General features: G+C 40.6%; 1 protein-coding gene across 1 annotated transcript in view; it reads right to left on the reverse strand.

Annotated features, from left to right (window-relative positions):
• The window catches only part of LOC5579995 (protein bric-a-brac 2), a 122302-nt gene that overhangs the window by 10685 nt on the left and 84302 nt on the right, over positions 1 to 27315 (reverse strand). Inside the window, exon 2 of the mRNA XM_001660210.2 lies at positions 14501 to 15465. Within this exon, the coding sequence (XP_001660260.2) occupies positions 14501 to 15454 (954 nt within the window). The 5' untranslated portion in view covers positions 15455 to 15465. The remainder of the gene's footprint in view (positions 1 to 14500; positions 15466 to 27315) is intronic.

Raw genomic sequence — 27315 nt, forward strand, 5'->3', positions numbered from 1 at the left:
GCGTGCAACAATATCAATGTCGTCGGCGAAACCAAGTAACTGAACGGACTTTCTGAAAATCGTGCCACTCGTGCCTATCCCCGCTCTTCTTATCACACCCTCTAAAGCAATGTTGAACAGTAAACACGAAAGGCCATCACCTTGCCGTAACCCTCTGCGAGATTCGAAGGGACTCGAGAGTGTCCCTGATACTCGGACTACGCACATCACTCGCTCCATCGTCGCCTTGATCAATCTTATAAGTTTGTCCGGGAAACCGTATTCGTGCATAATCTGCCATAGCTGTTCTCGATAGATTGTATCATAGGCTGATTTAAAATCGATGAATAAATGATGTGTGGGTACATTGTATTCGCGGCATTTCTGCAACACCTGGCGGATGGCGAATATCTGGTCCGTTGTTGCTCGTTCGCCCATAAATCCTGCCTGATATTGTCCAACGAATTCTCTAGCAATTGGTGATAGACGGCGGCATAGAATTTGGGAGAGTACCTTGTAGGCGGCGCTCAAAATTGTGATCGCACGATAATTGGCGCAATCCAACTTGTCGCCCTTTTTGTAGATGGGACACACGACACCTTCCATCCACTCCTCCGGCAATACTTCCTCCTCCCAAATCTTGGAGATAACCCAGTGCAGCGCTCTTGCCAGTGCATCACCACCGTATTTTAGCAACTCGCTCGGAAGTTGGTCCACTCCAGCGGCTTTGTTGTTTTTCAACCGTCTAATCTCCGTTTCTACCTCTTGGAGATCTGGAGGCGGAAGTCTTTCGTCGTCCGCGCGTGCTCCCAAAGTTATTTCCGTGCCACCTCCGGTACTGGCCACATCACCATTAAAGTGCTCGTCGTAGTGCTGCCGCCACCTTTCGACCACCTCACGTTCGTTCGTGAGAAGATTTCCGTCACAGTCTCTGCACATGTCGGCTTGTGGCACAAAGCCTTTGCGCGAACGGTTAAGCTTCTCGTAGAACTTCCGTGTGTCTTTAGCGCGGAACAGCTCTTCCATCGCTTCGCGATCTCGTTCTTCTAGATGGCGCTTTTTTCTTCGGAAGATCGAGTTTTTGTCTGTTCCGCGCCTGTTTATACCGTGCCTCGTTCGCTCTCGTGCGGTGTTGTAGCATTCTCGCCCATGCTGCATTCTTCTCATTCTTCAACTGCTCGCATTCGCCGTCGTACCAGTCGTTTCTCTGATTCGGGGCCGCTGGACCTAGTGCTGCTGTTGCGGTACTACCTATGGCGGATCTTATGTGCCTCCAGCCATCTTCAAGAGTGGCGGCGCCAAGCTGCTCTTCCGTTGGTAGGGCCACTTCCAACTGCTGCGCGTATTCTTGGGCTACTTCTGAGTCCCGAAGCCGCTCGATGTTAAGCCGCGACGTTTGGCTTCGACGCGAGTTGTTAACCGTCGAAAGTTTTGAGCGCATACATACAGCAACTAGATAGTGATCCGAATCTATATTCGCACTGCGGTATGTGCGAACATTGGTAATGTCAGAGAAGAATTTTCCGTCAATTAGAACGTGGTCAATTTGGTTCTCGGTTAGGTTATCGGATGATCTCCAGGTGGTCTTATGGATATCTTTGCGGGGGAAGAAGGTGCTTCGGACTACCATACCACGAGAGGCTGCAAAGTTGACGCATCGTTGGCCGTTGTCGTTAGATACGGCATGCAGACTGTTCCGCCCGATCACCGGTCTGTACATCTCCTCTCGTCCTACCTGTGCGTTCATGTCGCCAACAACGAGTTTCACGTCACGCGGAGAGCATCCGTCATAAATCTGCTCCAGCTGCGCGTAAAACGTCTCCTTCCCGTCGTCGGGTCTCCCTTCGTGTGGGCAGTGTACGTTGATGATGCTGTAGTTGAAGAAACGGCCTTTTATCCTCATCTTGCACATCCTTGCGTTGATCGGCTGCCACCCGATAACGCGTTGTCGCATCTTGCCCAACACTATGAAGCCAGTTCCTAGCTCATTTGTGGTGCCACAGCTTTGGTAGAAGGTAGCCGCTCGATGCCCGCTTTTCCACACCTTCTGTCCAGTCCAACAAAGTTCCTGCAGCGCTACGATCCTGTCGCAACCTGCGAAACCAAGTGACTTGCAGTTCCATGTCCCAAGTTTCCAATCGTAATCCTTATTTCGTCGCGTGGGTCTTTGCCGATTGTTCCGGGTCGTATTATCTCCTATGTTATTCGCAATAAGGTTTTTTACGGGTGGCTTATTGGGCCTACGCCAACACTCCTGTCTCGCCGGAGCGCCATCGTGCCAGCTCTGTTTAACGTCCCAACTAACACTAGGACGATCGCGCTGATGGGGCTACCACCTTGGATTTAGCTGTGCGCGATTCAGCATTTCTTACTCAGCCGCTGGATACCAGAACAGACACTTTGAATCCAGCTGTCAAATTCAACAAGAAATATTGTTGAACCAAAATTGCTAGTACAGTTATTAAAACCAATTATAGGCCGGCAAATAATGCAGAAATATTGTTGAAATGATTCTGAATATATATATATATTTTTTTTTTTGTCGGTAGCGATAGGGGTAGTACTGGCACTCTTAATCTGCCCTAAGCTCCTTCCCAGCATTTGCTTCTATAAGCCTCTATTGCGTTCATCACACAGACGTTCCTAAGCAATGTTGCTCAAATGGTCACTGTGTACCCTAGCAGCAATCAGCCCTTACCGTAGTTTTGCAGTCTAGTACTTTAGACTACTATCAAACTATGATAAGGCCTGAAATGCTACTAGAGTGGTTAAAGTGAAGAACGAAATAGTTTTATTAAAAGGTCCTCATTCCCCATTTCATTTCAACACTCACTATCGTCACTTTTATTCTCGACACTATCACGTTTATCACCGATTATCACTCACCAACTTTCGTAATACACTTCAGATATACTTTCCATTATATCACTTTTCACATCACACCATTTTCATATAAATTCATTGTTATTAGCATTTACCATCTGTTAGCATTACTAAGTAATTAAAAGATATTCAATTTAAAAGTTTCATTATTTTTGTTGCTGTAGGGTCATTACTATTTAAACTACAATTTAGCACTATCAACAAAGTTACAGTAAAACAAAATCACTTCGATCCGATTTTTCTGCACTCGCTGTCATTATTAACACTTTTATCATGCATGTTTGAAGAACTAGGCAATAATGTTTATATTCAGAGAAATGATTGCAAAATGTATTATGGCCTTTATTAAATTAGAAGAGTTCACATCATTATACATCATCATCATTATTAAATTTCTAACAAAACTATCAGATCACTTCCAATTTCATTTTCGAATTTTCATCACCATAGATTTTATTATAAACACACTACATATTAGCACCAACACAATCACTAAATTTAATAACAACAAGTGTTACGCGCAGTTCCACCAAACACCCATTCTTATGTAGCATTATAAAACGATTGATCACACGTTAGCTTCGAAACTTAACAACCATTACTGATTAGTACAAAGGATGCTACAGCTCGTGTAAACAAACTGAACCATCAACATCCAGCACTGGTTTATAAGTAACTAATGAGCCCTGGCGGTCCCTCCGTTCGAAGAGGACCTGATAATATGCCGAAACATATTAAGGTGAAGATTAATCGAAGCCAAATTTCAAATTTTCAAGACCACGGATCTGGAGAACCAAACATTCGTTTAAGCTGAAAACTTTATCGATTGGTCACTAGCTGGTGCTGAGCAATCGATTAGGTTTTCAGCTCAAACGGATGTTTGGTTTTCCAGATCCGTGCTCATGAAAATTTGAATTTTGGCTTCGATTCATCTTCACCTTAACAGATCCTCCGCCTGAATGCAGCCGTTTCATGATAAATCATGAACCGTTAGAGGTGTGCCAAAGTATTGGGAAGGTGATATGTTTCACAGACGGGTATTATTATGGTGCACCTTCTACTTTGGCACCTGTGATCGTGGCCAGGGAATTATAGGCCGGCAAATAATGCAGAAATATTGTTGAAATGATTCTGAATATATTTGATATCAAAATAGTTTTCTCTGCGTGTAGAGCATTTTTAATTCTTTATTGGTGCTTTAAATATGTCGTTGTTTGTCTCAGAGCAAATACACCGTGTGGCCTAAACTGGATACGTGTACAACAACTATGAGCTTCTTTCCGGCAAAGAAGTGGCAACATTATCCACCGACCGGCATCGACAGGGCACCTTCCACGAATATGAGTACGACGAATGACGACGACGGTCCGTTGAAAGTGCGTGAATATTCGAGCACTAGCAGATAGCTCATCTACAATCTATACCGCTGACTGACCGGACAGAACGAGCTACTGAGCGTTGCGGCTGTCCCTGGAGCTACCTGCCAAGACCCTGCCATCCAGAGTTGCACAAGATCCGGGAAAGCGGGCAGGAAAGAATTTGCTTAGAAGCATCTCCTCCAGTAGCCGGATGTTTTAATGCGGTTAGATTGCGTTTCCGAATGTTGCTAACCGAACGGTGGTGACCTGACCATGTAGGCTCGATTCCCGAAAGTCATAAGAGTCCGTTCGACGTCGTTCGCTTGGTTGGTTGGTTGGCTGGGAAACTTATCGACAGCATTAGAAAAGGTAGAATCTTTCCACCATTATTCATTAGAGCCTTCGGGGGTGCAGAAGGATGACCTGCCGGCGCTGGAGGGACCGCTTGGACCTTTTGCCATGATAATCAAATACTCTCTCCAGCTGGATGAGCGATTTCGATTCCGGCAAGGAAACTGCACTCGACGACGGCTATCGGGCATTAGGCAAATAGAGAAGTGTACATTTTTGTGTGTTTATTACCATGTGTAATCCAATTTGTTTCAAGCCCGGTGCATTGTTGTCGGCTGGCAGGAATCATACGGAAAGTAACTTCTCCGGATCGTATTAGGCAAGGCGAATGTAGATGTTGCCGTGTACATGTAACCCGATGGGATGTTGAAACGTCGCCGGGATGAATTTGCGTGACATTATCCTAGCTTTGACTGGTGGAGAGCTGGATATGAGGTTGAAATATTATGATGCATCAATGATTTATTGGCCCACATTGCATGATAAAATAGATTGACATATTTTTGGACCTTGGTGGTTTCGTTTTAGAGCATGCATGCATGGAAACTTGGACTGGGTTTCAAAGTGATAGTTTACGAACATTTAAAAACAAAAACCTAAAATATTCAAAGACCTGAATTCCTGGTAGTTGGATAACCCAAGACGGTCATGATTATTTTTCAATCAAATAACAAATCCCTTAATCAATTTCTTTGATCTTTCTGGTGTATGTATACAATGATGATTTGAGACTTCCAAAGATTGATTTTCACTCACGTAAATATTTAGACTGTATTCCAAAGAGTTGTAGATTTCGTGACAGGCATGACCTCCATCTCTAACTCATCCGATATTTCCCATAATCAGATTTTCTTAATTTAATCTTATTTGAATTATTAGGTTTTTTTCAAGAGCTACTAATATGAATAGTTTCTATTTATCATCATTAACTACATTGCAAAGAAAAACATCACGATTCGTAGTGTCATGTTTGTTATGTCTTATTTCTGCATTTTCAGTACATGGATCGATTATTCGCAACATGCATCGTGAGGTTGCTTTCTAAAGTTGTCCCATTACATTTTGACATTTTATTACATTCATTGCGCTAAGCTTTCATCCAGGCATAGTTTAATTTGTGAAGCCCACCTCCTGCTGAATCAGTTGCCACGGATCCAAATACCTACTCCAAAACGGGATGAAAAGTGCTTGCCCTAACCTACTCAGACTGAAAAATTGGAGGTTATGTATCCGTAAGTGATTTTCACTATTCACGTGCATTCACTTGGATGAAGACCTGGCGCGCTACAATTTTTTGTTTTTCGTTCGTTTCGCATTCATTTTGCAGCCACTCGCAGCGGCTGCTGGCAGCCAGAGCGCGCGGGGTGAGGAACGGGTAATATATGAAACATGTACCTACGCTTACTGCAGGCTGCCCTACTCAGGTACTCCACCCGCACCTCAGTCGCAGATTCCTAGACGGTGACGATGACCATTGCGACGAACTACACTACCGTGCAAAAGTTTGGGGCGAAGCCCTAAAACAAACAAAATCATAGATACCTCTGCAATAACACATCCAATAAAAAATCTGTATGGCTTATTCAAAAGACAAAGAAAGACTTACTTCGAAAGCTAGTTAAGTCTTACTTCGTAGGTATTTCGAACAATTTTACTTACACTGAATACATTTAGGATAACTCGGTGTAATACACCTCAACAGAACAATACGCCCCTCTTCATTTCCACGGGATTGAGGCTTCTTTTAGGCGTAAATAAGATAACATATCATAAATATCCGGAAAAATGATGTTGTGCAAATATGTTTTAAGAAGTATAAACAATCAATAGAAATCATAAAAATATCGAAAATCAGGTTTTTGGTTTGAAAATTTTGATTCTGATAAGCAATCCTCCGGGTGAATGCAACCCATTTTTTATGATTGTACTTATTACAAAAACTTTTACCGGAAGACAAATGTAAATGGACCCTTTTAAGCTTAGCAGGTGGTGGAATTATCCTTGGAAACATTTCTACAATGCTGTATATCTTTTTTCTATAGGAGGGGCATATTACCTGGGTGGTTTTGAAACATAAACATTTGGACCGTTTATAAAAAAAAACATCTTGTTCACTTTTTTTAAGCAACCTGGAAAGAGGAAGTTGCGTGCAGAGCATGACCAACTAAATAAGCAACACCTTGACATAAACAACTTTAGAAGGGATGCCTTTTCTACTTCGATAGAGCAGTTTTTTCTTTAAGGGGGCGTATTACACCTTTTTACCTTACACTAAAAACATTTATGCTAATCGATTAAGGCGAAGTAGGCCGTCATTGAAATTTGTACGCGTCGTTGATGATTGTTGCTGATTCATCTCACGATTTCGAATCAAAGAAAATCAGTTGGGTTTGTACTGACACAGCTGAAAAAGTATCAGCATACTTTATGCATGTTTGCGAATACAGCGATCCTTTTTCAAGCCAATGTCAACTATCAAGGCTGGTTTTTATCACTTTGACGTTGCGAGCAGTGAAGTCATCATTGCTGCTAACACGAATGACGGGCTACTTAGCCTTAACATTTCAAACCGAATCGTGATCTTAGAATCATAGTGTGCACTTGTAAGAATTTGGCTGGAAAATCTAAAAATACCGTTACCGTACCGTTTTGACTCATATACCGAACACTTAAGGCCAACAGTGACTTCAATTACATCTGATTGGCATAAATTGGATGATATTTGTGTAATTTTTAATTTCTTCGCAAAGTCTAACTGTTAGCTGTTGGGTGTACCAATAAAAATGTTGATATAATTTGTTTAAGTATAGTTTTTGCGTAAAAGTATGGAACAACATTTTGAATCAAATGTCGAACACTGTGTTCATTCTGTCTCATATTCCGAACACCTTGATTCAAATTCCGAACAGCACGCATAAATCGTATTCAAATGAATAATTTCTGTTCACTGATGATGATGAAGATAACGCAGGTGAACCTCAATCATTGTGCCGTCGCACAACAATTAACTGTTATGGCAGTCGATAACGTAAACAAAGTGTGACGTTGCAATCATTGCAGAACCGTGTTGGATTCCTCCCAATAACGGCAATTGGGTAGCAGACCGAGCAGAGACGATGGCAATTCAAGTAATGGGCCGATTCCCAATCCAAGAATTAGTCGAACGTTCATACAAGGGTTTTGTGATCGTCAAAATCAACGGAATCCTCGTGTCTGGCTGTTACGCTCCCCCGAGGTGGACACTGGAGCAGTACACTCAGATGTGGGATATGCCGACAAACTGATCGGCCGAACGCCGGTAATCGGCGGAGAAGACTTCAATACTTGGGTCATGGAGTGGGGTAGCAGACTGACCAACGCAACGCAAGAGGGTACAGTTTGCTGGAAGCTTTGGCGAAGCTCTAGGTGAGGCTGTGCAACGACGGTTTCGCTAGCATATTTCGCAAAGACTATGGAGAATCCATCATCGATGTGACTGTTTGCAGCCCGTCTCTGAATGACTATATAAACTGGCTGACAATATGAACTGGTGATCTAGCGATGAATACACCCACAGTGACGATCATGCAATCCACTACTGCGCTGGCCAGTAATGTGTAGTATGGAAGACGAAGGATTTCGACCAGGATCTTTTCGTCGCAGCAGTCCGAAAAGTAAGCGACGCTCCAAACATGGATGCAGGAGAGCTGACAGAAGCGTTGGCGAGAGCGTGTGTATGCCGAGAAAATTGGATCCAAGGAATCAGCGGCGCCCTGCATACTGGTGGACCGACAAACTCAGCACCCTTCGAGCAGCCCGCTTAAAGATCAGAAAACGCGTGCAGAGAACTAGATCGGAAGCGAGCATGGAAGAACGTATGGTGACCGTAAGATACCGGTTGGCCAGAGCCGCGTTCAAACGGTAGATAGCGACGTGTAAACCGAACTGCTACAAGTAGTTGTGCCAGTAAGCTGACGCAAATCTCTGAGACAACGCCTATCGCCAACGCCTTGATGGCGAAGATCAACGGCCCAGTAACAACAGCTGAAATGTGCGCCGACAAACTGAAATTGAAAGTGGACAGGTGCAGGAGCTGGTGTTGCTGCCAAAACCGAATAAACCGCCAGGAGATCCTGCTTCATATAGACCAATATGCTTGCTGGATACTCTTGATAAACTTCTGGTGAAGTTAACTCTCAGAAGGTTGTCGATCAACACGGAAAGCAAGAACGGATTTTCGAAATTTCAGTTTGGATTCCGGAAAAAGACTTCGGACGGTCATCGCGTGCGCGGAGAAAGCATCCCAGCAGAAGAGAAGAGACAATCGATACTGTGCGATGTTAAGAACGCGTTCAGCAGTGCCAGTTGGGAGGCTATTGCTGCAGTCCTACAGCGAATGCAAGTCTCCGAATCTGTGTAAAGTTCTGAAAAGCCACTGGTACTGGTTTACGACACAAACCCGCGACGGATGTCAACCAAAGATACGGCGGGAGTTTCATACTTGGTCCAACACTGTGGAATATGATGTATGAATGGAGTCGTTATCGAAGGTGGTGCTGGTCAGCAACTGCTAGACGGTTCAGCAGTTCGAGATCAACGTCAGAGGACACGCAATCTTATCGATGCGTTCTATGGAGTACCGTGGGGTAATGGTCGACAACAGTCTAAACTTCAACAGCTATGTAGGCTATGTCTGCGGAAAGGTAACTTAGGCAGTTAGGGGCCGTTCATTAATTACGTAAGGGTTTATGGGGGGAGGGGGGTTTAAGATTTCTTACGCGCCATACAATTTATTTTTTTATTTTCATACAAAAAATCTTATTATGGGGGGAGGGGGGTTTGCAAAATCCCCAAAGTTGCCTTACGTAACAAATGGACCGTCCCTTAACACTGTAGCTAGGATCATGCCCAACATTGGAGGACCAAGAAGCAGTACGAGGCGTCTGCTAGCGACCGTATCATCGTCCATATTGAGATATGGAGTTCCGGGTAGGGCCGCAGCGTTGAGAACCAAACGCAATAAAAATAAGCTGGCAGGTACGTCGGAGGCAGTATGCGTTATCAAAGGAATTATCTCCATCTGCATCACTCTACCTGTGGACAGATCGTGCTACCAGCAAAGGGACATAAGAAATGTGCGGAATATGAGATTCGATACAATGGCTATGTGGTAGCAGGAGTAAAATAAGTTGGAGAAAGGAGGTGGACTCACAGGCTTATTCCTAGCATGTCCAGAGAACATATACTAGGTAAATTCTTCCTGATATAGTTTTTGTCAGGCCATGGATGCTTTCGAAGATATCTGCACGGATTCGGACACGCAAAGTCTCACCATTGTACGGCCTGTCCAAATATCGAGGAGACACTGGAGCTTGTTATATTCGACCGCTCTCGATTCAGGGATATACGAAGCGAGATGATTTAAGAAACCGCAAGCGTCCTTAATCCGGAAAATATCGTGCCAGCATGAAAGTGTCGTGACACTGAAGACGGCCTTACAGTTGAGGTTGAAATACGTGTATCGAAGGATACAAATTCTAGTGGAATTAAATGGTATAGGGATAACGCAGGGACCCAGATAGCCGTAGCGGTAAACGCGCAGCTATTCAGCATGACCAAGCTGAGGGTCGTGGGTTCGACTCCCACCGGTCGAGGATCTTTTCGGGTTGGAAATTTTCTCGACTTCCCAGGGCATAGAGTATCTTCGTACCTGCCACACGATATATACATGCAAAAATGGTCATCGGCATAGTAAGCTCTCAGTTAATAACTGTGGAAGTGCTCATAAGAACACTAAGCTGAGAATCAGGCTCTGTCCCAGTCTTTCTCGCCAGAAAGAAGAAGGGATAACGCAGATTGTCGTCACTGCGAAGGAGATGGCGTGAAGACCAGAGAGTTCAGGGCAGCGATCGAATATAAGATCGAGATGAGCTGACGCAGCGTAGTATCGATAATAAGTCGTCGTGACGCATGCAAGCCGAAAGTCATCCTCCAACCTGAATTGCAGAATTGACCCTGACGCTTGGTCGACCAACGTCGAGTCGGAGTAGGCTGAGTCCATCGTCGGGGTCTAGCTGAGTAATTCGCGAAATAGCATTTACAAATGGTCGTCGGGGCGCCTGTGAACCGGAAGTTTTCCTCCACCGGAATCGCAGGACCGACCTCGGTATCTGCCCGGATAGCATCGATTCGGGAGACCCTCCGCCGCCGGGGGAAATCTTCGTGAGAGTAGGATAGACCAACCACCGGGGGCTACTCTGAGTAGTACGTAACGTATTACGGCTTAAGTCGTCGGAGCGCCTGGGAACCGGAAGCCTTCCTCCAACCCGAATTGCTGGACCAACTTCGGCATCCAAATGATCAACCAGGAGAGCTCGTACAGCAGTAGCAAAGAACAAGTTGTCGTAGAGTAGTGGAATGCACATGAGCGTCCAGTAGAAGTTCAACAGGGCCCTGACGTGAGGCAAGCCCAAGAGTAGAATGCGTCGTCGCACAGAAAGCTGTGCAAAGCCCCGGCAAAATATTCAACAGCCATATCGGCAACACGAGTAGTCGTAAAGTCACCGTAGAAATATTATAGTGAACATCGTTTTTGACGACATTAATCAGACAACCAGAATGAACATATAATGAAATCACCTTTTGTGTTATGCGATGCTTATATGTGCAAAGATTCCGTATAAGATATAGTCAAAAGGCCTTATGCGTATAAAACTGGAGGCGATATATGTGCATAATTTATATGGTGAAAATTGACATATAAAGCGTGTCGCAACATTCATTGCGTCGCACCTACACATTCAATCCGTTGGCCAGACTTCTGTTGAAGTGAATCGTCTTTATAGCGAAGCAGCGCTGCGCGTCAACCTTAAAGTCAGGATGACAGTAGTTAAGGAAGAAAGAAAGAAAGAAAGGAGCGTAAAGAAAGACAGTTTTGGAAGTCAGACAGAAAACAAGCAGGCAAAGTGTGGTCTAGTGAGTGTCGGAAATTTGATACGTTCTAAATTTATTATTCTACTAATAATTAAAACAAATTAGTAATGAATTTGTAAAAGTTAGTTTGTTTAATATGAAGAAAGGTGTTAAATAGTGCTAAAATAACAAAATTAGTACGAATGTTACACACTAAAAAATTATCATTTTTAAAGTTGACACAATCGTTGAAATTGACGTAATTAATCGTGCCATAAATCAAAATATGTTTCATTTTTGAATCATCGATGATGTAAACATGCACATCAACGAATCATTTCAATATTCCACCATATGACTTGATTTTAAATTACAAGTAACGGAAAATTACACGAACGATAACCGAAACATGCAATCTCGTCGGGGGAATGTGAAACGTCATCGGAATGAAGTTAAAAGGGCTTGTTTTGAACTAATTGCTTCGAGTTGCAATGTTGTTTCACAACATATGCTGAAGAATTAATTTGGATTAATGGAGTTACTGTTCATTGATTTCCACATTCTCGTCATCAGAGCCGTGTGTGTGGGCTGTGGAACAACCCGTTCGCCTCATCGCACAGAATCCATAGCGTTGTAAAAAAAAAGCACTGTAACTAAAGTGATTCAGTGGAATATGAACTGTGTTGTACATGTGAAGAATGAATTATAATGCCAAATATATTTATGGTGTTCTTATTGCTTATATGTAATTGAAAAAGAATATTGGAAAGAAATGGTAATGGCATTCCTGCTGAGAGTTGAGGTTATGTTTATACTAAATTACGTCATATTTTCAAATTACAAGATGCGAGTTGTTTACAAATAAAATTACAATTCTGGCATCTAAGACCTGACACAATTCTAAATGAAAACGTAATTTTATGTCATTTCGCTCGCTTTAATATGTCGGTCTTTTATGACACAAAATTACATGATTATTTCCAAGTGTGTAGTATAGGTTAGTTCATGCAAATACAGTAATTAGTGCGTGCTCTTAAAACTAATGGAATCCTAATTAAAACTACATCTACAGCTACTATTAGAAATGAGTCAGAAATCTATTGAAACAAAGTTAACACACATATAAAACATAAAAAACAAGTAAAATATTGAAATATTGTGAAATTAACTTAACCTAACCTAAAATTACACCTTATAGCATACCCATCACCGATCTAAGAACTAAACGTTGGAACACGCAGAAACGGGACACTAAACGTAAGTCAATAACCCTTCTCAAAAATGCCCCAGATTATACCTACAAATACTATTGACAAGACTATTGATAAATTACAAGAATCACATGAAATCAAGAGAAACAATATGTACAAAATGACACCTAAATTCCTAAAAATACTAAGTACAACACAAATTACATGAACATTATGATTGTATCTCGTTAATAGTGATTTTTTAACGTTGTCGATCGCGTTGAATAGCAACTTCAATAAAACGTTTAAGAAATCTGAAAACTGTCTGTCTAGTTTCGTTGCAAATTGCAACAAAGCGAGTGTACAGATTTTATTACGAATTAATCTGTAATAAATAGCGTTCTATTCGAAGAAATTCATCAATCAAACGATTTTATTCATCATGTTCTGCGGATACGATGTAATTCGCACAAGTAAACGATTTTTTACGTAAATTGTTATGACTTCTGGTTGTCTGGGTAAGCTCCAACAGCAAACTAGTAGAACAGCTAGAGGCTGAGACTGACGAAGTACATGAGCACAGCTCGATGAAGTTGCATTATATAATTCCGAGGGAGATTGAGGCATATGAGCAGTAGGGTCCAGTTTAGCGTATTGGGAGTCGTGGGATCGAAGCCCACCAGAACGAATCCATTATTTTTCACAATTTTACATCTCAGCTTGTCCAAATTGACTTTTGTGTATACAAACTTCAGGATTTTTCAGTAGGGAAAGTTTATTAGTGGCTAACTTTCTGGGACACCGTATAAGTGGCGATACTTTCTAAGTAGCGAACTTGTCAATGGCAAAAAGCCACTCAAATGAATATATATAATAATACACCATTCGGAGTGATGACTCCAAACTTTGGCTCGATGACTCAAATTACAGTTTTATTGATTTTGAATTTTTTTCCGATTTGTCCGCCAAATTTTTGCAAGTGCTTTTCAAAGATTATGAGATTATGGATCTAGTGCCTCACTGGTTTTAAATTTTGTTCGATGGTGTGCTGACAAAATCAGGCATGTTTTTCAGTTTAATTAAAAAAAAAACTGTCACACCTTCAACTAAAAATTTAGCTAACAAAATTTAAAGACAAAATGTTTTTGTTAACACACCTTCAAATCAAGATCAACTACCTAAATGTCTTTCGAATGAGCTTTAGAGAGTTTCAATGAGACGTCTAATCACAGGGATATGGACAAAACACTTTGGTATGTTTTAAGGGGGTGACCCCAAATTTTTGCACAGAAGTGTACGGTCGGTCATCGGAAAGCCGAAACCCAGCGCTACTGCCGAGCCTAACCAACATGCATCGATGAAAACTAGGTTTCAGGCAAAATTTACTTCATATTTTTTAATTGAATCGGACGAATCTGGAAAGAAGCGCTGACGCGGGAAAAGAGCTAAAGGTTTTGCCGCCTTCCTTCCTCGCTACCACAGACCTGTATTTCTGCAACGCGCAAATATCTGCTCGGTTGCTTCTCGTCACCGTGTGCATGCTGGTAGTGGACGTGCACGTGGCAGGCTATCGTCCAATTCTTACCCTGTTACCCGTTGCCAAAATGCTACTGAATAATCCTGTTGCTATGTTGTAATCGTATTTTATTCATAGTTTCACCTCTTCTGAATAGGTAAAAACAACTTTTTCCTCCGGTCTAGCTGAAACTTTGTTACAAATTGTATAGGTTTAGATGTAAAAATACAGCATGCAGTTGCTGGTGGCACACTCACAGTCAGGTTAGTGACCGTTTGAAATGTGTAACAAAATAACAGAACGTGGAAAACAAGGTGTGGGTCGGTACTCACATCGTCTGCTTCATTGGTAGGGTCCAGGAAGGTCATCTTGGTGTCCGTGTCTTCTGCTTGGTAGGCATTTTGCAGTACCAATCGGGTGGCGAGAGGTGGGGGTTGAGAGACTACCGTAACTGGTTGGCTGATCGCAGCTGGAATGTATGCCGTTGGTTCCGGAGGTTGCAGGGTAAGGAAGTTTTCTTCGGCGTTGTCGTTGGATGTGGATTTGCGTTTGCGGGGATTCTTCGTTGGCGATTGTGTTTCAGATGGCGTTTCGGACTTGGGTTCAAGTTTGGGCCACTCAACGGTTATGTCCATCGTCTCCAGAGTTTGCTTCCGAGAGGTGTCCTTTTCTTTGGAGGATCGCCTCGGGCCGAGATCGTTAGTGGTTGGAGTGTTGAAGTTCTGCTGTTGAAGGTTTTCCACGATGGACGCCGTGTAAACCGTGAATTGTTCTACGTTGGTGGGTTGGACAGTTTCGCGTACTGGCGCCGGAGGCTCTGGTTCAACGTCTTCATGCGTGACGTCGGTCAGACCACGAATTTGAAACATCTGCGCTAGGTTGAGTAGAGGTCGGAGTTGCTCTTGGGCGACGTTGATCTCCCCGCGATACATGAACTCAACTAGAGCTTTGAGGTCCTCCCATTTGACGTCTTTGATAATAACTACGGGATGCTTGCAGGGGGTTTCCTGAAAAATGGTCTGAAAGTATGGACTACTTGCGGCAAGGACCATTTTGTGAGCTTTGATTGGGCGACCTTCGCCAATCAGGGTTACGTCGACGAACGATTCGGCTTGGAACAGCTGATCGAAAACCGTCGACAGATTCGAGTGGTAGTTGTTCCATCGCAGGCAAAACTGTTGCTCCTGAACGGAGCTTGGCACCGTTGCAGTGCCCTGGGTCTGGTTCATTGTCGTGAAGTTATTCATCGTGGTGAACGCCAACGGCTGGAAGTCGTTTAAAGGCATTCTGTGAGGTGCTGGAATATAGAGAGAAAAATAAGCTCATTAGACAAGGTGATGTAACGATGGCCTAAAAGTAAAGGGAAGTGATAATCGATCTTATGATCTGGAGTTAACAAATTCATTTTATAGAGATTGAATTTTTTTTTATGAGATTGTTTCCAATAAAGTATTGCCATACGATGTGACAAAACTACTGTTGAGAGATCTTATAACTTCTCGAATAAATTGGCGATTATTTAAATTAATGAGTGTCTCCACAGCTAGCAAAAGGCTTTCAAAGTGACTTAATTATTTTTATTGATGCTTTGGTATTGCCTCATATAGGATCTCTACAAACATTTGTAAAGAGAATCCACAGGAATTTCTAAAAAAATAATCTCGAAGATGTTTCTACAGAAGCCGCCAACAACACTCAACGAAGGTCTCCGCAGAAGTTTCAAAGATTTCTGCTCTGAGGCGCTGTATCTACGGGGTACTCAAAATGGGTGTCAATCTCCACAGTAAGGTTTTCCACAGGAAAAAGTGAAAAAGTTTTGCTGTAACGATGTTATGACGAATTAATGTAATGAGCATTATGAAATAGATTAGAAAGTTAGTAGCTTAATTTTGATAACATTATGTTGCAATTCAAGGCTGTGGAGATGTTTGCAAATTTGTCATCGCTATGGTCGAAAGCAACAAAATCTTCAATGTAAATGGATGAACGAAACTGCTTATGGAAAAACATTATTATTCTGGATTAGCATTCTACCTATAGGAGGTTTGAATCTTTTGCACAACTAGGGTGATGTGCTAATGTCCATCGTATTAAGCTTTGTTCATACAACCGGTGATACAACCGATGCCGAATATTTTTTTCACACAACGGCTTTCGCGTTGTGAAATAATATTTTGTTACATCTTGATCGCGTATAGGAAATGATGTAGACAAATAATCACTTTCCGCTGCCTACACCCGACGTATCTGTATTTATTTCGGTCGCAATAAGTTTTGATTCGCCTCACAACTAACGGTTCACTGTGATATAGTCAATGGTCAGAATACACCACTTCAGCGTTATAATAAAATGTTTAATCAGATTATTTAGATCTTATGGCATCGTTCTCCATTCATACAGTATGATAGAATAAAAGAATTTCTCTTAAAATTCGATAGCCCCATCAAAATACAGTCCAAACATGTAAGCACAATTATTTTGGACCGAACAAACGAATGACGGCTCACAGTGCAGCGGAAACAATACTATCATAGGAATCGTTTTCTACGCCAAACATCACGCACACATTGAACCGCACAAGTTTTTTTCTTCAGTTCGGTTGGATGAAAAACTTTGTTTGCGTTCTCAATTATATGCGGTCGTAGAGTGAATATCTTAAAATTTCGTGAATTATAGAAGTTTTACGGCGTGTGATTGGAATGAAATCCTTCAATAAAGATGTACGAAGGTTTTCCATAGTATACAAAAGTGCCCGGTGAAATAAGTTACACCGAGAGGCAGGAAGAAATTTGAATTGTAATGTTGTGTGGCTCAGTCGATCGCCAATCAGATTTCGCTCGGTACGTCTTCGTCCATGCGAATTTCGTTAGCGTTAGCGTTAGCGTAGTTACGGTATACTTCGTAGATTGGATTCATGTTTTTTTTTTTCTATTGATAATCTCATCTAGAATGCCTTCAGGAACAAGGCTAGAGAATAAACCTTGATTCAATCTTAAACAAAAATACCAAAACCATGAATATTGTTATTCCCGGCCACGCCCATCTTTACCGTAACTTGGGATTGGGGAAGGAAATGTTGATGTAGCACTTACTTAACGAAGGGCCTCCGACTCTGCGACACCCTCATACGGAGTTGGGGATTGGGAGGGGTATTAGGTCATCAGGATTCACCTGAAAAGCTAGCGATGGACCCAGAGCTATTGTAGTTTAATTGTTTTTTATTTAATCTTTTGATCTTTTAATCTGGTCAACGTCCACCACACTCTTGATCGAAGTACTGCACTGGATCAAAACCTACAAACCCCGCTTCTGCTATCCTTATTTTATTTTATTTTTTTAGGATTGCAGCCGGAAGTTGTAACGAAAATTATTTTCACATGTTCACAAACTAAATGCATTCGATTATGTTCAACGCGAAACTGAACAACACTTAAATCGCGGAAGAGGAACGATTTCATGCCGGAAGAAGATAATCACTCTTTTTCACTTTCACAAAGTACAATTCGACAAATTTAAAACGATTGAAACATTCGCAAAATTTTTAACATACTAATTTTAGTCGATATCGTTGAAATATATAATATAATTATATTATTATCATTATAATTGTACCGACCGACTTGCGATTGCATCAGCCGAATTGATATGATCCGCGGAAACGAAGAAAAACGTGACAGCCGGTACGTCGTCCATGCGAATTTCGATAAAAAAAAAGTGCAAAGTGGATAATTGAACTGAAGTTATCTATCGAAATACAGTAGTTTTACTGCATTTTTTGTGAACAAGTGTAGGAACCATAACAGCTTCCCCAAAAATACACTTGGAAAATGAATTTATATTTTAGATAACTTCGAATATCCGTCGTAGTGGAACACGTAGTGAACGACGATTGCGACGAAGTAGACCAAAAGCGTATCACTTGATTATTTTTTGTAGAAATAGGCACAAGCTTTTTAAACTTTTCATGCTCAAATTCGAGCGAGAGTTTTTAAAGGAAGTAAGTACTAGGGATCCGTTATATGAAAGATTAGCGAAAATAATATGGAATGATTTGGCAACAGACCGGCAGTGTTGAGTTGCTAGTGCTAGGAAGATGATGTTGTAACACTGACATGATTTCCTCATTGCTTAAATATGTATTTTGTTTCCTCATAAACCTTTTACCTACATTTCAAAACTAATAAACAGTTGAAAACATCAGTAACTTAATGACGCTAACAATAATGTAAAAAAACAAAATAAATCATTTTATCTCTAAGTAAAAAATATTACCGAAATAGTTTCAATTGGATTAAATTACTCTACAAGAAAAAAATCAAAACAAACATAGCGCACATTCGTTTGGATCACTCTTTGACAGTTCTAGCTGCTCGATTGACTCACCCTTCGACAGCAATGTCAGCTTCCGCGAATCGCTGGCAACAACTGTCTCGCGAGAAGTACACTTTAAATTATTTATGCTCAGAATGAAAGACAGAATATTTTTCAATGATGATAATTTTGAATTTTGTCGATAATAATTTTATACGGTGCAACACACAAAATATAAACAAAGTTCTGACTGCAGCACTTGAAAGTTACCCATACTAGCCAAAACCTATTTGAGTTTTGGAAGATTTGTTCGAAATTTTGAGTTAGGCTCTTTCCAGATTGCAGTTTGATTTTTCCTTAAAACGGCTATATATTGGGAGTTTTTCAATGCAATCTTCGGACGAAATGTTCATCAACCAAAAAGGAAGATCTTTTGTGAACATGTCGTGGCAGTATTCTTGTTTTTCGTAGTGTTTTGGTATAGATACTCCTAAAAAAATGGTTTTAACAGTTTTTTGGTCTGCTTTGCACAAATATATGCTCTTGAGCAACACAAGCAACTTTGCTGAACACTTCGATAACCCACGAACTATCCAAGTAACATTAGTAGCTGAATAACAGTTTGTTCAGCTTAAATATGCTTTTTTCAACTCTTGTTCCACTAAAATGTTTGTTGGGTACTGAGCACGAGGACCAAGAACACTGAAGCTGTCATATGACCAACAAGAAGGATCGTTCGTAGTTTATCAAAATGTTCAGGAAGGTTGCTTTTGTTGATTAGGAGCATATTTTTTGTGTAGGACAGTGATGCTAGAATATCACGTTTTATGAATTTTGAGCAAATATGTGAAAAACTGACACTTTTTCGGAGTTTTTGTTGCAAAACACCACGAAAAAATAAGAATAAATGAGAATACCGCCACGACATGCTAAAAAACAAAATCGTACGAAGGTTGCATTGAGAAATTCCCAATAGTTTATGACTAAGGGGTGCGGACTCGAAGATTTAGGTTGTTCAAATTGAACACAATCTTTTCCACGAGTGCTAACCGTTGTGTGTTTGCTTGTCATGTAGGAAACCACATTCAAAATGCAGACTTAAAATACTTCACACAAAGCTCCACCAGTTCAATGCAGGATATTATCCCAATGAATAGACCTAATTAGAAAGTTCCTGGCCGTATGTTAGTTAGACACATATTTTGAGCAGTTGTACGAGACTTATGCATAATTTGGACCAAACACAAAAGTTCTTTAACAGTTGGCTATCTTTGTGTTACATAAATTGTACAACAATTTTTATCGTGTCGACCGTACATTTCTAGGCGTACTGATGATTTTTATGAAATTTTTAGTTTGACAGCAGCCTGGCTGCTTTTTGATTTTCTGTTCGCATCCCCCAGGTTTATGCGAAGTGTGATATAAGGAAAAATCAAGCTGAAAAATTAAAATGGGCGGAACTCCAAATTTTGAATTAATCTTTCAAAGTTCAAATGGGGTTCGCCTAGTAAAGGTCTGTACATTCAGGATCTGAAGCAAGATTTTAGTTTACATTCGATGACCTCGAAAATGTTGCATAACACAGTATGATTTGACATATTTACCTAGCAAAATCTCAAAGTAAGCAAAGAAAGCGTTTTCATAATGAGAATCAATTGCTTTTCTGAAAAACTAAAAATAAAACTTACAAAAAAATGTTATTCGTTTACTGGAATATTTAGTACCAAGCCGATGTAACAACAAAATAAGGGAAAACTGTACAATAAAAAAGTTAACTGTTTATAAACACATATTGACATTTGTAACGTTCCCTCTGTCCCTTAAGTAGAGAACGCCACTCTTTTAACTTTACGAGATTTTAAGATTTCTTTGAACTTTTAAGTCATTTATGTAAATATTTATTTTTTTACTAAGCTGGATTACAGCACGGAATTATATGTGTTCTACGCAATGATTAAATTGTAAAAATTACTCTGCGGAGTTCGAAAGGCTGTGCTCCAAACAAAAATATTGAATACAAGTAGGGCTGTGCACAAAGACGATTTATCGGTATCGGCGATATCCAATTGAATAAATATCGGTATCGGCGATATATCGGATTTGACATTATCGGTATCGAACCGATACCCGATAAATTTTAATAAAGGGATTTTCAAGCAATATCGACTATTCTGGCTTCATTTGACACCAACTATTGTATTATGAAGTCAAATATTTTAATTTTGTAATTATAGTATGTTACATTTAACGGATATCTAAAATTCCGTTAATCAAGTTTTAACAAAATCATTGAGCGTTGTCCTAATTATCGGAGGGACAATAGGTTTATCGATATCGGAAAATATAGGGTCGGCAAATATCGGTTATCGTATCGATAAAATCGAGCCGATAATATCGATATTATTGAAAATATCGATATTTGCACAGCCCTAAATACAAGTTAATAATTCTGTATAAAAATCTTATGAATGTTGTATAATATTATTTCATAAATAAGAAATTTAAGATTCTTGTAAGTTTTTGTATTGAAATTTTATATTTTCTTTAAGGTTCAAAACCACTTTCTTTCAGATATAAAGATAATATTCAGATATCGTATAAAATCTTATTTTGGGGTGTAGAGACCCTACTAAATCTGTTTTCAAGATTTTATCTAAGAATTTGTAAGGTGTTTGTCGCTGTTGTCTAACGGAATTTTAGTTAAACTTGACTAAATTTTATCGAGATTTGAGAAATATTCATACAGCTCCAGTTTCAATCAACTCTTGAAATAGTATCCATCGCTGTCAAATCGGTGGACAACATGAGCAGCATTGTTAGCTAATAATTTTGCACCGACCTGATTAAATATTTACTGTCATATTATAATTAAAATTGCCATTCCATGCTCACTGTCTTCACAACTATAGTACTGTACTAGTGCTCTATTGATGTGTGCCAACAAATTGCGGTATGGAATCAAAAGTGGCCTACATTATGCAAACTGCATATGGCTGCACGACTAGCCTAGCCTACCATTGGAGTGAAGGGACAAATTGATCCCCCGAATAGCCAGGGATGAACGAACTGCCGCCGGAATGGAACCATAAATTGTAATTCAATCAAGTGTGCATCTATTACCGAAATAAAGCACTCGGAGCGTATTATTTGTAGTGTAGGCCATTGAGTAGTGACAATGATTTGACGTCACGTCACAGAGGCGTCGGCGTCGACCAGTCAGTGTGATGTGTTTTGTATAAATTATAGCTATAAGCGATTATAATTATCCGAATCGGCCCAGTCTGCTGTGCGGTTCGAAACATTATTATATTGTGTAGCCTCTAATTGGCACACGGCTAGAAAGTGTCTACCTCTATGACACGTATGTTTATAAAGTCAGGGCTGGTAACGACTGAGTGTGTTGAAAATCGGAACTTTAGAAACAGCTTGCCTGAAAAAAGAGACCAAAAAGATAACAAATAGGAATCAAGAAAACAAAACGACCACGAATTGGAATTCTTAATTAACTCTTGATTTTTAATCAAGAAATTCTTAAGGCATCTTTGGAAGATCTCCTATAGTAACAACTGGAGAATTCGGTTTAAGGATAAGTGGAAAAATATGTATGGAAACTCTTGGAGTAAATTCTAGAGAATTCATCTAATCATTCTTTAATAAATCTCTTGAAGAATTTCTAGGAGAATTAGTATAGGAATCTCTAAAATAATATCTAGAAAGAACCGAGTCCGTGAAAGTATTCCAAAGTCTCTGAAGAGATCGCTAGAATAATTACTGAAGCTTATTCTTGAGGAATCCTGGAAGAATTCGAGAACATCTCATAAATACCTTTCATAAAAAAGAGACAATTTTTAGAGACTTGCATTAAAACAGAGACCAAGTCCCTGAGTCACTATCGGCCCTGTAAAGTGCATCAACCAACAGTCATAAACATCGCTGTGATCGATTTATCGGTAGAAATTCTATATTAAATATTTAAATTAATCCTACTACGGATAATAGCTCCTATATGCAGTCCCATTTTCAACAGTTTTATTGAATTGGGCCCCGACTGATGTCAGTTTGCCACGCAACCGTCGTCGACGGAAGCGATGAGGTGTCTCAATATTTGCCCTACAGCACCACTCCAAAAACGCGCAATTTTGCGGTTTCTCGCGATTAATGGTTTCCCAATGAGCGCTTCCCCTGGCATTAAGACGATGTTCTCCATTTTTTTCCTCCTCGGAACCCTCTATCCTTTGACTGCCGGTCCTGCAACGTAATTCGGTAGTCAAATTTGGTTCCCTTAACATCCAGTTCAGTGCTCGTCAAACGGTAGCCGGGAACCGGTTCGAAGTCGTTTTTCATCCAATCACGAAGCCTGGAGCGGGATGCGGTTTTTATGATTATCACATTTTCAGTATATAATAACAAATTTATCAAAATTCAACTGGAGATGCCTGCCGGTGGTGAACTGTTTTGTAGTCTGAGGACTTGCTTGCGCAGTAGGATGCCCTCGGGAGGGGCGTTACTCTCGACAGCAGTTTCAATCAAGGACGACAGCGAAGAGAAGATGGTTCAGGCAAAAAAGTGGTCTGGATGATGAAATTATATAGGCTTCGAAAATTCAAACGGGAACCGTGTGGTTCGATTTTTGATTCAACGGCGATTTTGAACCAAATTCGAGATGGTAATATTTTCAAGATTGATTTGATTTAGGATATGTTTAACAAGAATTAAGAAAGTTTCTTTTTCAATTCTAGACAATAATAGTACTATGGCATGGGTGCATGAGCATAGAAAGGGAAAGGGTAAACATAAAGGTCAGCTTATGGAAATAGAGGATCATTCATTCAATATCCTGAATAACTTGTCTCCATATCCCCCATACATAACTGCTATCTTCCCCCATCTGGAAATTCAAGCGGTCAACGAAAGACATCCCCGTCTGCTGCGTTCCGATAGATTTTTTGTCAGGTTCCGTTCGATTTCTAAATTTGATGTTCTCGAATTCAATTCGCAATAACTGCACGGGAACCGACACCGAAGCATCGGTCGTTTGTCCGTCCACTTGGTCCTTGGAAACAAAGATACACTGCAGCAAGCCATCTAGCCAGCCAACCAACGACCAGTTTATACTCCGCGACACAAAAAGCGTCTAAAAAGCCGTATTCTAATATTCGGCATGATTTATTTATTTGTGCAGCCGGGAGAAGAATAATTTGCTACCATACATTTGGCTTGTTTTGGCGCGGCGTCGGACATTCCGCGCTAAGACCCGTTCCGTTTTGCCGCTGGGAGCGCAAGGGCCGAGTCGAATATTTCGGGAATGTGTTGTTTATGCAATTTTATCGGCTCTTTTCTGACGGTGAGTGTGTGTGCATATTGGCCAACCACTCGCTACCTATCCCGGGACTTATATGCTGTGAGGAAAAGCCAATAGGTGTAGGAAATAATTCCTATGCTCTCCCACCCCGCCAGCATCGTCATCGTCGAATAAATACGCTGCGATGACTACGACGAAGCCGACGTCGACGGTTGATCTCTACGTTCGCGATGCATTCCAGCGTGCCTACATCGTATCTAGGGTAGATGAGCCATTCTTCATCTTAGTACCTATATTCATCTCATTCTACGCTTACATTTAGAAGGTGAATTAAAATGCAACTCTACGATTTCAATTCACTGTACTAACTTTTTAATGAGTCCGCGGCTACAAAGCAAAGCCATGCTGAAGGTGTCTGGGTTCGAATCCCGGTCGGTCCAGGATCTTTTCGTAATGGAAATTTCCTTGACTTCCCTGGGCATAGAGTATCATCGTACCTGCCACACGATATACGAATGCGGAAATGGCAAAATTTGGCAAAGAAAGTTAATAACCTTCAATAATTCAAAACTTCAGGAAAATCTTTAATAACTACCGAAAAGCTAAACATTACATATAGTTTGCAATTGGATTAAATGGACAAATTGATGTGAAGTTTTGCGAAAAAGTTACACGTCTTCTCAGTGAGAATCGAACTCACGACTCCCTGATCTCTAGTTAGGGCGCGTTACCCCTACGCCATGAGAGGACTCATGAACGCAGAAGTTAACCTGAATTAGATTTCAGCTCAATAATCACGTGGTCCTCTTCAGTGTTGTGAAAAACTCAATTTCTCACAACTCACGCTTGAGATTTTTCATGCGTGAGTTGTCAATCATGCAACTCAGCAGTCAAAAAATCATGGATGAGTTGGCTCACCTTTTTAACTCATTTTCTCGTATTTCCACAGTTTACTCACACACGGAAACAATTTCTTGCTAGTCTGGTAAAATTATGTTAACCCTTTCTAACGTAAACAACAACATTTGGGTTTCACGAGTTTTTGCCGGGTTTTGCGACTGAATCATTTTTTACGGTTTGAGTTGATTGAGTTGATTTTGCGTCAAAACCTCAAGCGTGAGATTTGCGAAGCAGATCTCTAATGAGTTTGCTCTCACGGGAGAGCGTATTGATTGAGATTTTGAGTGTGAGTCTATCAACACTGGTCCTCTTTCGCAAAGTGCACCTCTTTCGGAAGAATTAGATGCCCATCCAAACACAACGCTTTCTATATATATCCAATATCGAGCAACGGACTCATGTTCCGTAACCGGTCGTTTGAGAACGTCGCGACCCATTGGAAGCCCACACAATAGAAACCTCAACCAGCGCAGTTGCTGGCTGAGTAGTATGCTATTTCAATGCCTAAAAAATAATGCGCTCCCGGGCAGTTCGATTCTCACTGAGAAGAAGTGTCACTTTTTCGCAAAACTTCACATCAATTTGTTCATTTTATCCAATTGCAAACTATATGTAATGTTTAGATTTTCGGTAGTTGCTAAACTTCCACTCGGCTGGTTAGCCGTAAACCACGATTCATAATTATAAACAAGTAAATCTTTAATGTTTTTTAATGAAAAATTCATATAGGAATATCTCCAGAGAAATGTTAAGAAAATTTTTCAGGTTTTTTTGGAGAAAACTGTGTAAAAATATTCACGAGGAATTCAGACAGAAAATCCTAGAGCAACCTCTGTTAAAACTTGTATGAGTTCCAAGTATACCTTGATGAATTTCTACAAGCATCTCTGAAAGAACTTCTATATTTTTGAGAAAGTGAGAAAGTTCTGGTGGAGGAATCCCAGGTCAAATTTAAAGAGGAATTCTTGGAAAAGTTTATAATAGATTTCATCGAACAATACCTGAATGATTTTTGGAGCAATTCCTGAGAGTATTCGTGGATGAATTTTAGGAAAGAATCCAAATGAAAATGCCCATAACAAATTAATAATCGGCGTAGAATTATTGTAGAGTTTATTGTAAAAACGTCAAAACGATTTTTTTTTTCAAAAAATCTGGAATAAAAAAGGGCACCTGAAGAATCTGTGGGAAATCTTCCAGAAGTAACAACAAGAGATATCAGTGGAATTATAACTGAAAAAGCATCTTGAGGAAACTTGGGATAATCGTTAGAATTTTTCAGGGTTATCTCTGTAAAAATTACTACAGGATTTTTTTTCAACTCTGGAATAAACGTTTGTGGAAGCGTTGGAGTGCTCTAGGATTTTCTGAACCAAATTCTGAAGAAATTTTTCTAAGCATCATTGAAAAATCGCTGGTTGCATTCTTGAAAGTATTCCAGAAGAATTTGAAAGAACATTTAGGATGCTTACACCTATTTATCATTTCCAAATGACAACTTTCATACGACACCCAACTAGAACTTTACTTGCCTTTCCCAACTTGGCAACCTTAAGTTCAGCTTTGTCGAAACATGTTTTATACTGAATAAAATAAAATCGTTAAGAGGGTCAAACATGTCAATTAGCGATCTGATTGCGAAAATTTTCTGATTGACAATATGTTGTGCCATAGAAACGACATTTTCTACCATATTCTACCATGCACTACTGCTTCAAAATAATTTTCCTGAGTATAGCCGAAGTTCCCTGAGAATTCCAGGTTTTTTTCAGGTAGTAGACACCCTGCTCGAATGTATGTGGAATCGTAGGGTGACAGTGTAGATCTTGGTATTCCAGTGTGGATCTTGAGATCCTCGTATTGAACCTGGGAATCCAGTGTACATCTTGGGATTCAAATGTGGATCTTAGGATTTCAGTATGGATTCTGTGATTTCAGTAAGGATTTTGTGATTCCATAGTAAATCCTGGGATTTCCAGTGTAGATTCTGGGATTCCTGTGTGGATCCAGGGACTGAAGCGTGGACCATTGAATTTCCATGTGGGTCCTAAGATTGTTATGTGAAAGGCAGAATTTCAATGGATTGCGGCAGGGATTCCAGTATGGATTCGAGTGTTGATCCTAGGATTTCACTATGGATTCTGGGATTCTATTGTGGATTATGGGACTCTAGTGTGGATGGTGGAATTTCAGTATTATTTATGGGATTCCAGATAGGATATTGAGGATCCAGTTTCGATTCTCGTATTGTAGTTTGGATCCTGGGATTTCAGTATTGATCCTGACATTCCCAGGGACTATCGCAGGGCAGATCTTCGTTTTCTTTCGTCAGGCTGACTCGAGTGTCAAGGTCGGTCAAACGATTCCAGTTGGGGGTTGACTTTCGGTTCATTAGCGCCCCGACTACCCGAAGCCAGGTACTGCTCTCTGCCTCTCGGTTCGCTGTTTTTCCCGCCACTTTCTCTGCAAGATAGACGTCAAATCCACCACCATATTGTTCGCCAGATTCCAAAGGTTAGGATTGCTCATTATTTTTCTTACCATTCTGTCAGCATTGAAGTCCTGTCCAAAAGCAGCCGCAGCCACGCTTCGTTCCGTTTTAAACCTCGGGTAATCGATGACAACATTTTCCG

Source organism: Aedes aegypti, chromosome 2 (genome assembly GCF_002204515.2).
Source record: "Aedes aegypti strain LVP_AGWG chromosome 2, AaegL5.0 Primary Assembly, whole genome shotgun sequence".
NCBI classification, from domain to species: domain Eukaryota; kingdom Metazoa; phylum Arthropoda; class Insecta; order Diptera; family Culicidae; genus Aedes; species Aedes aegypti.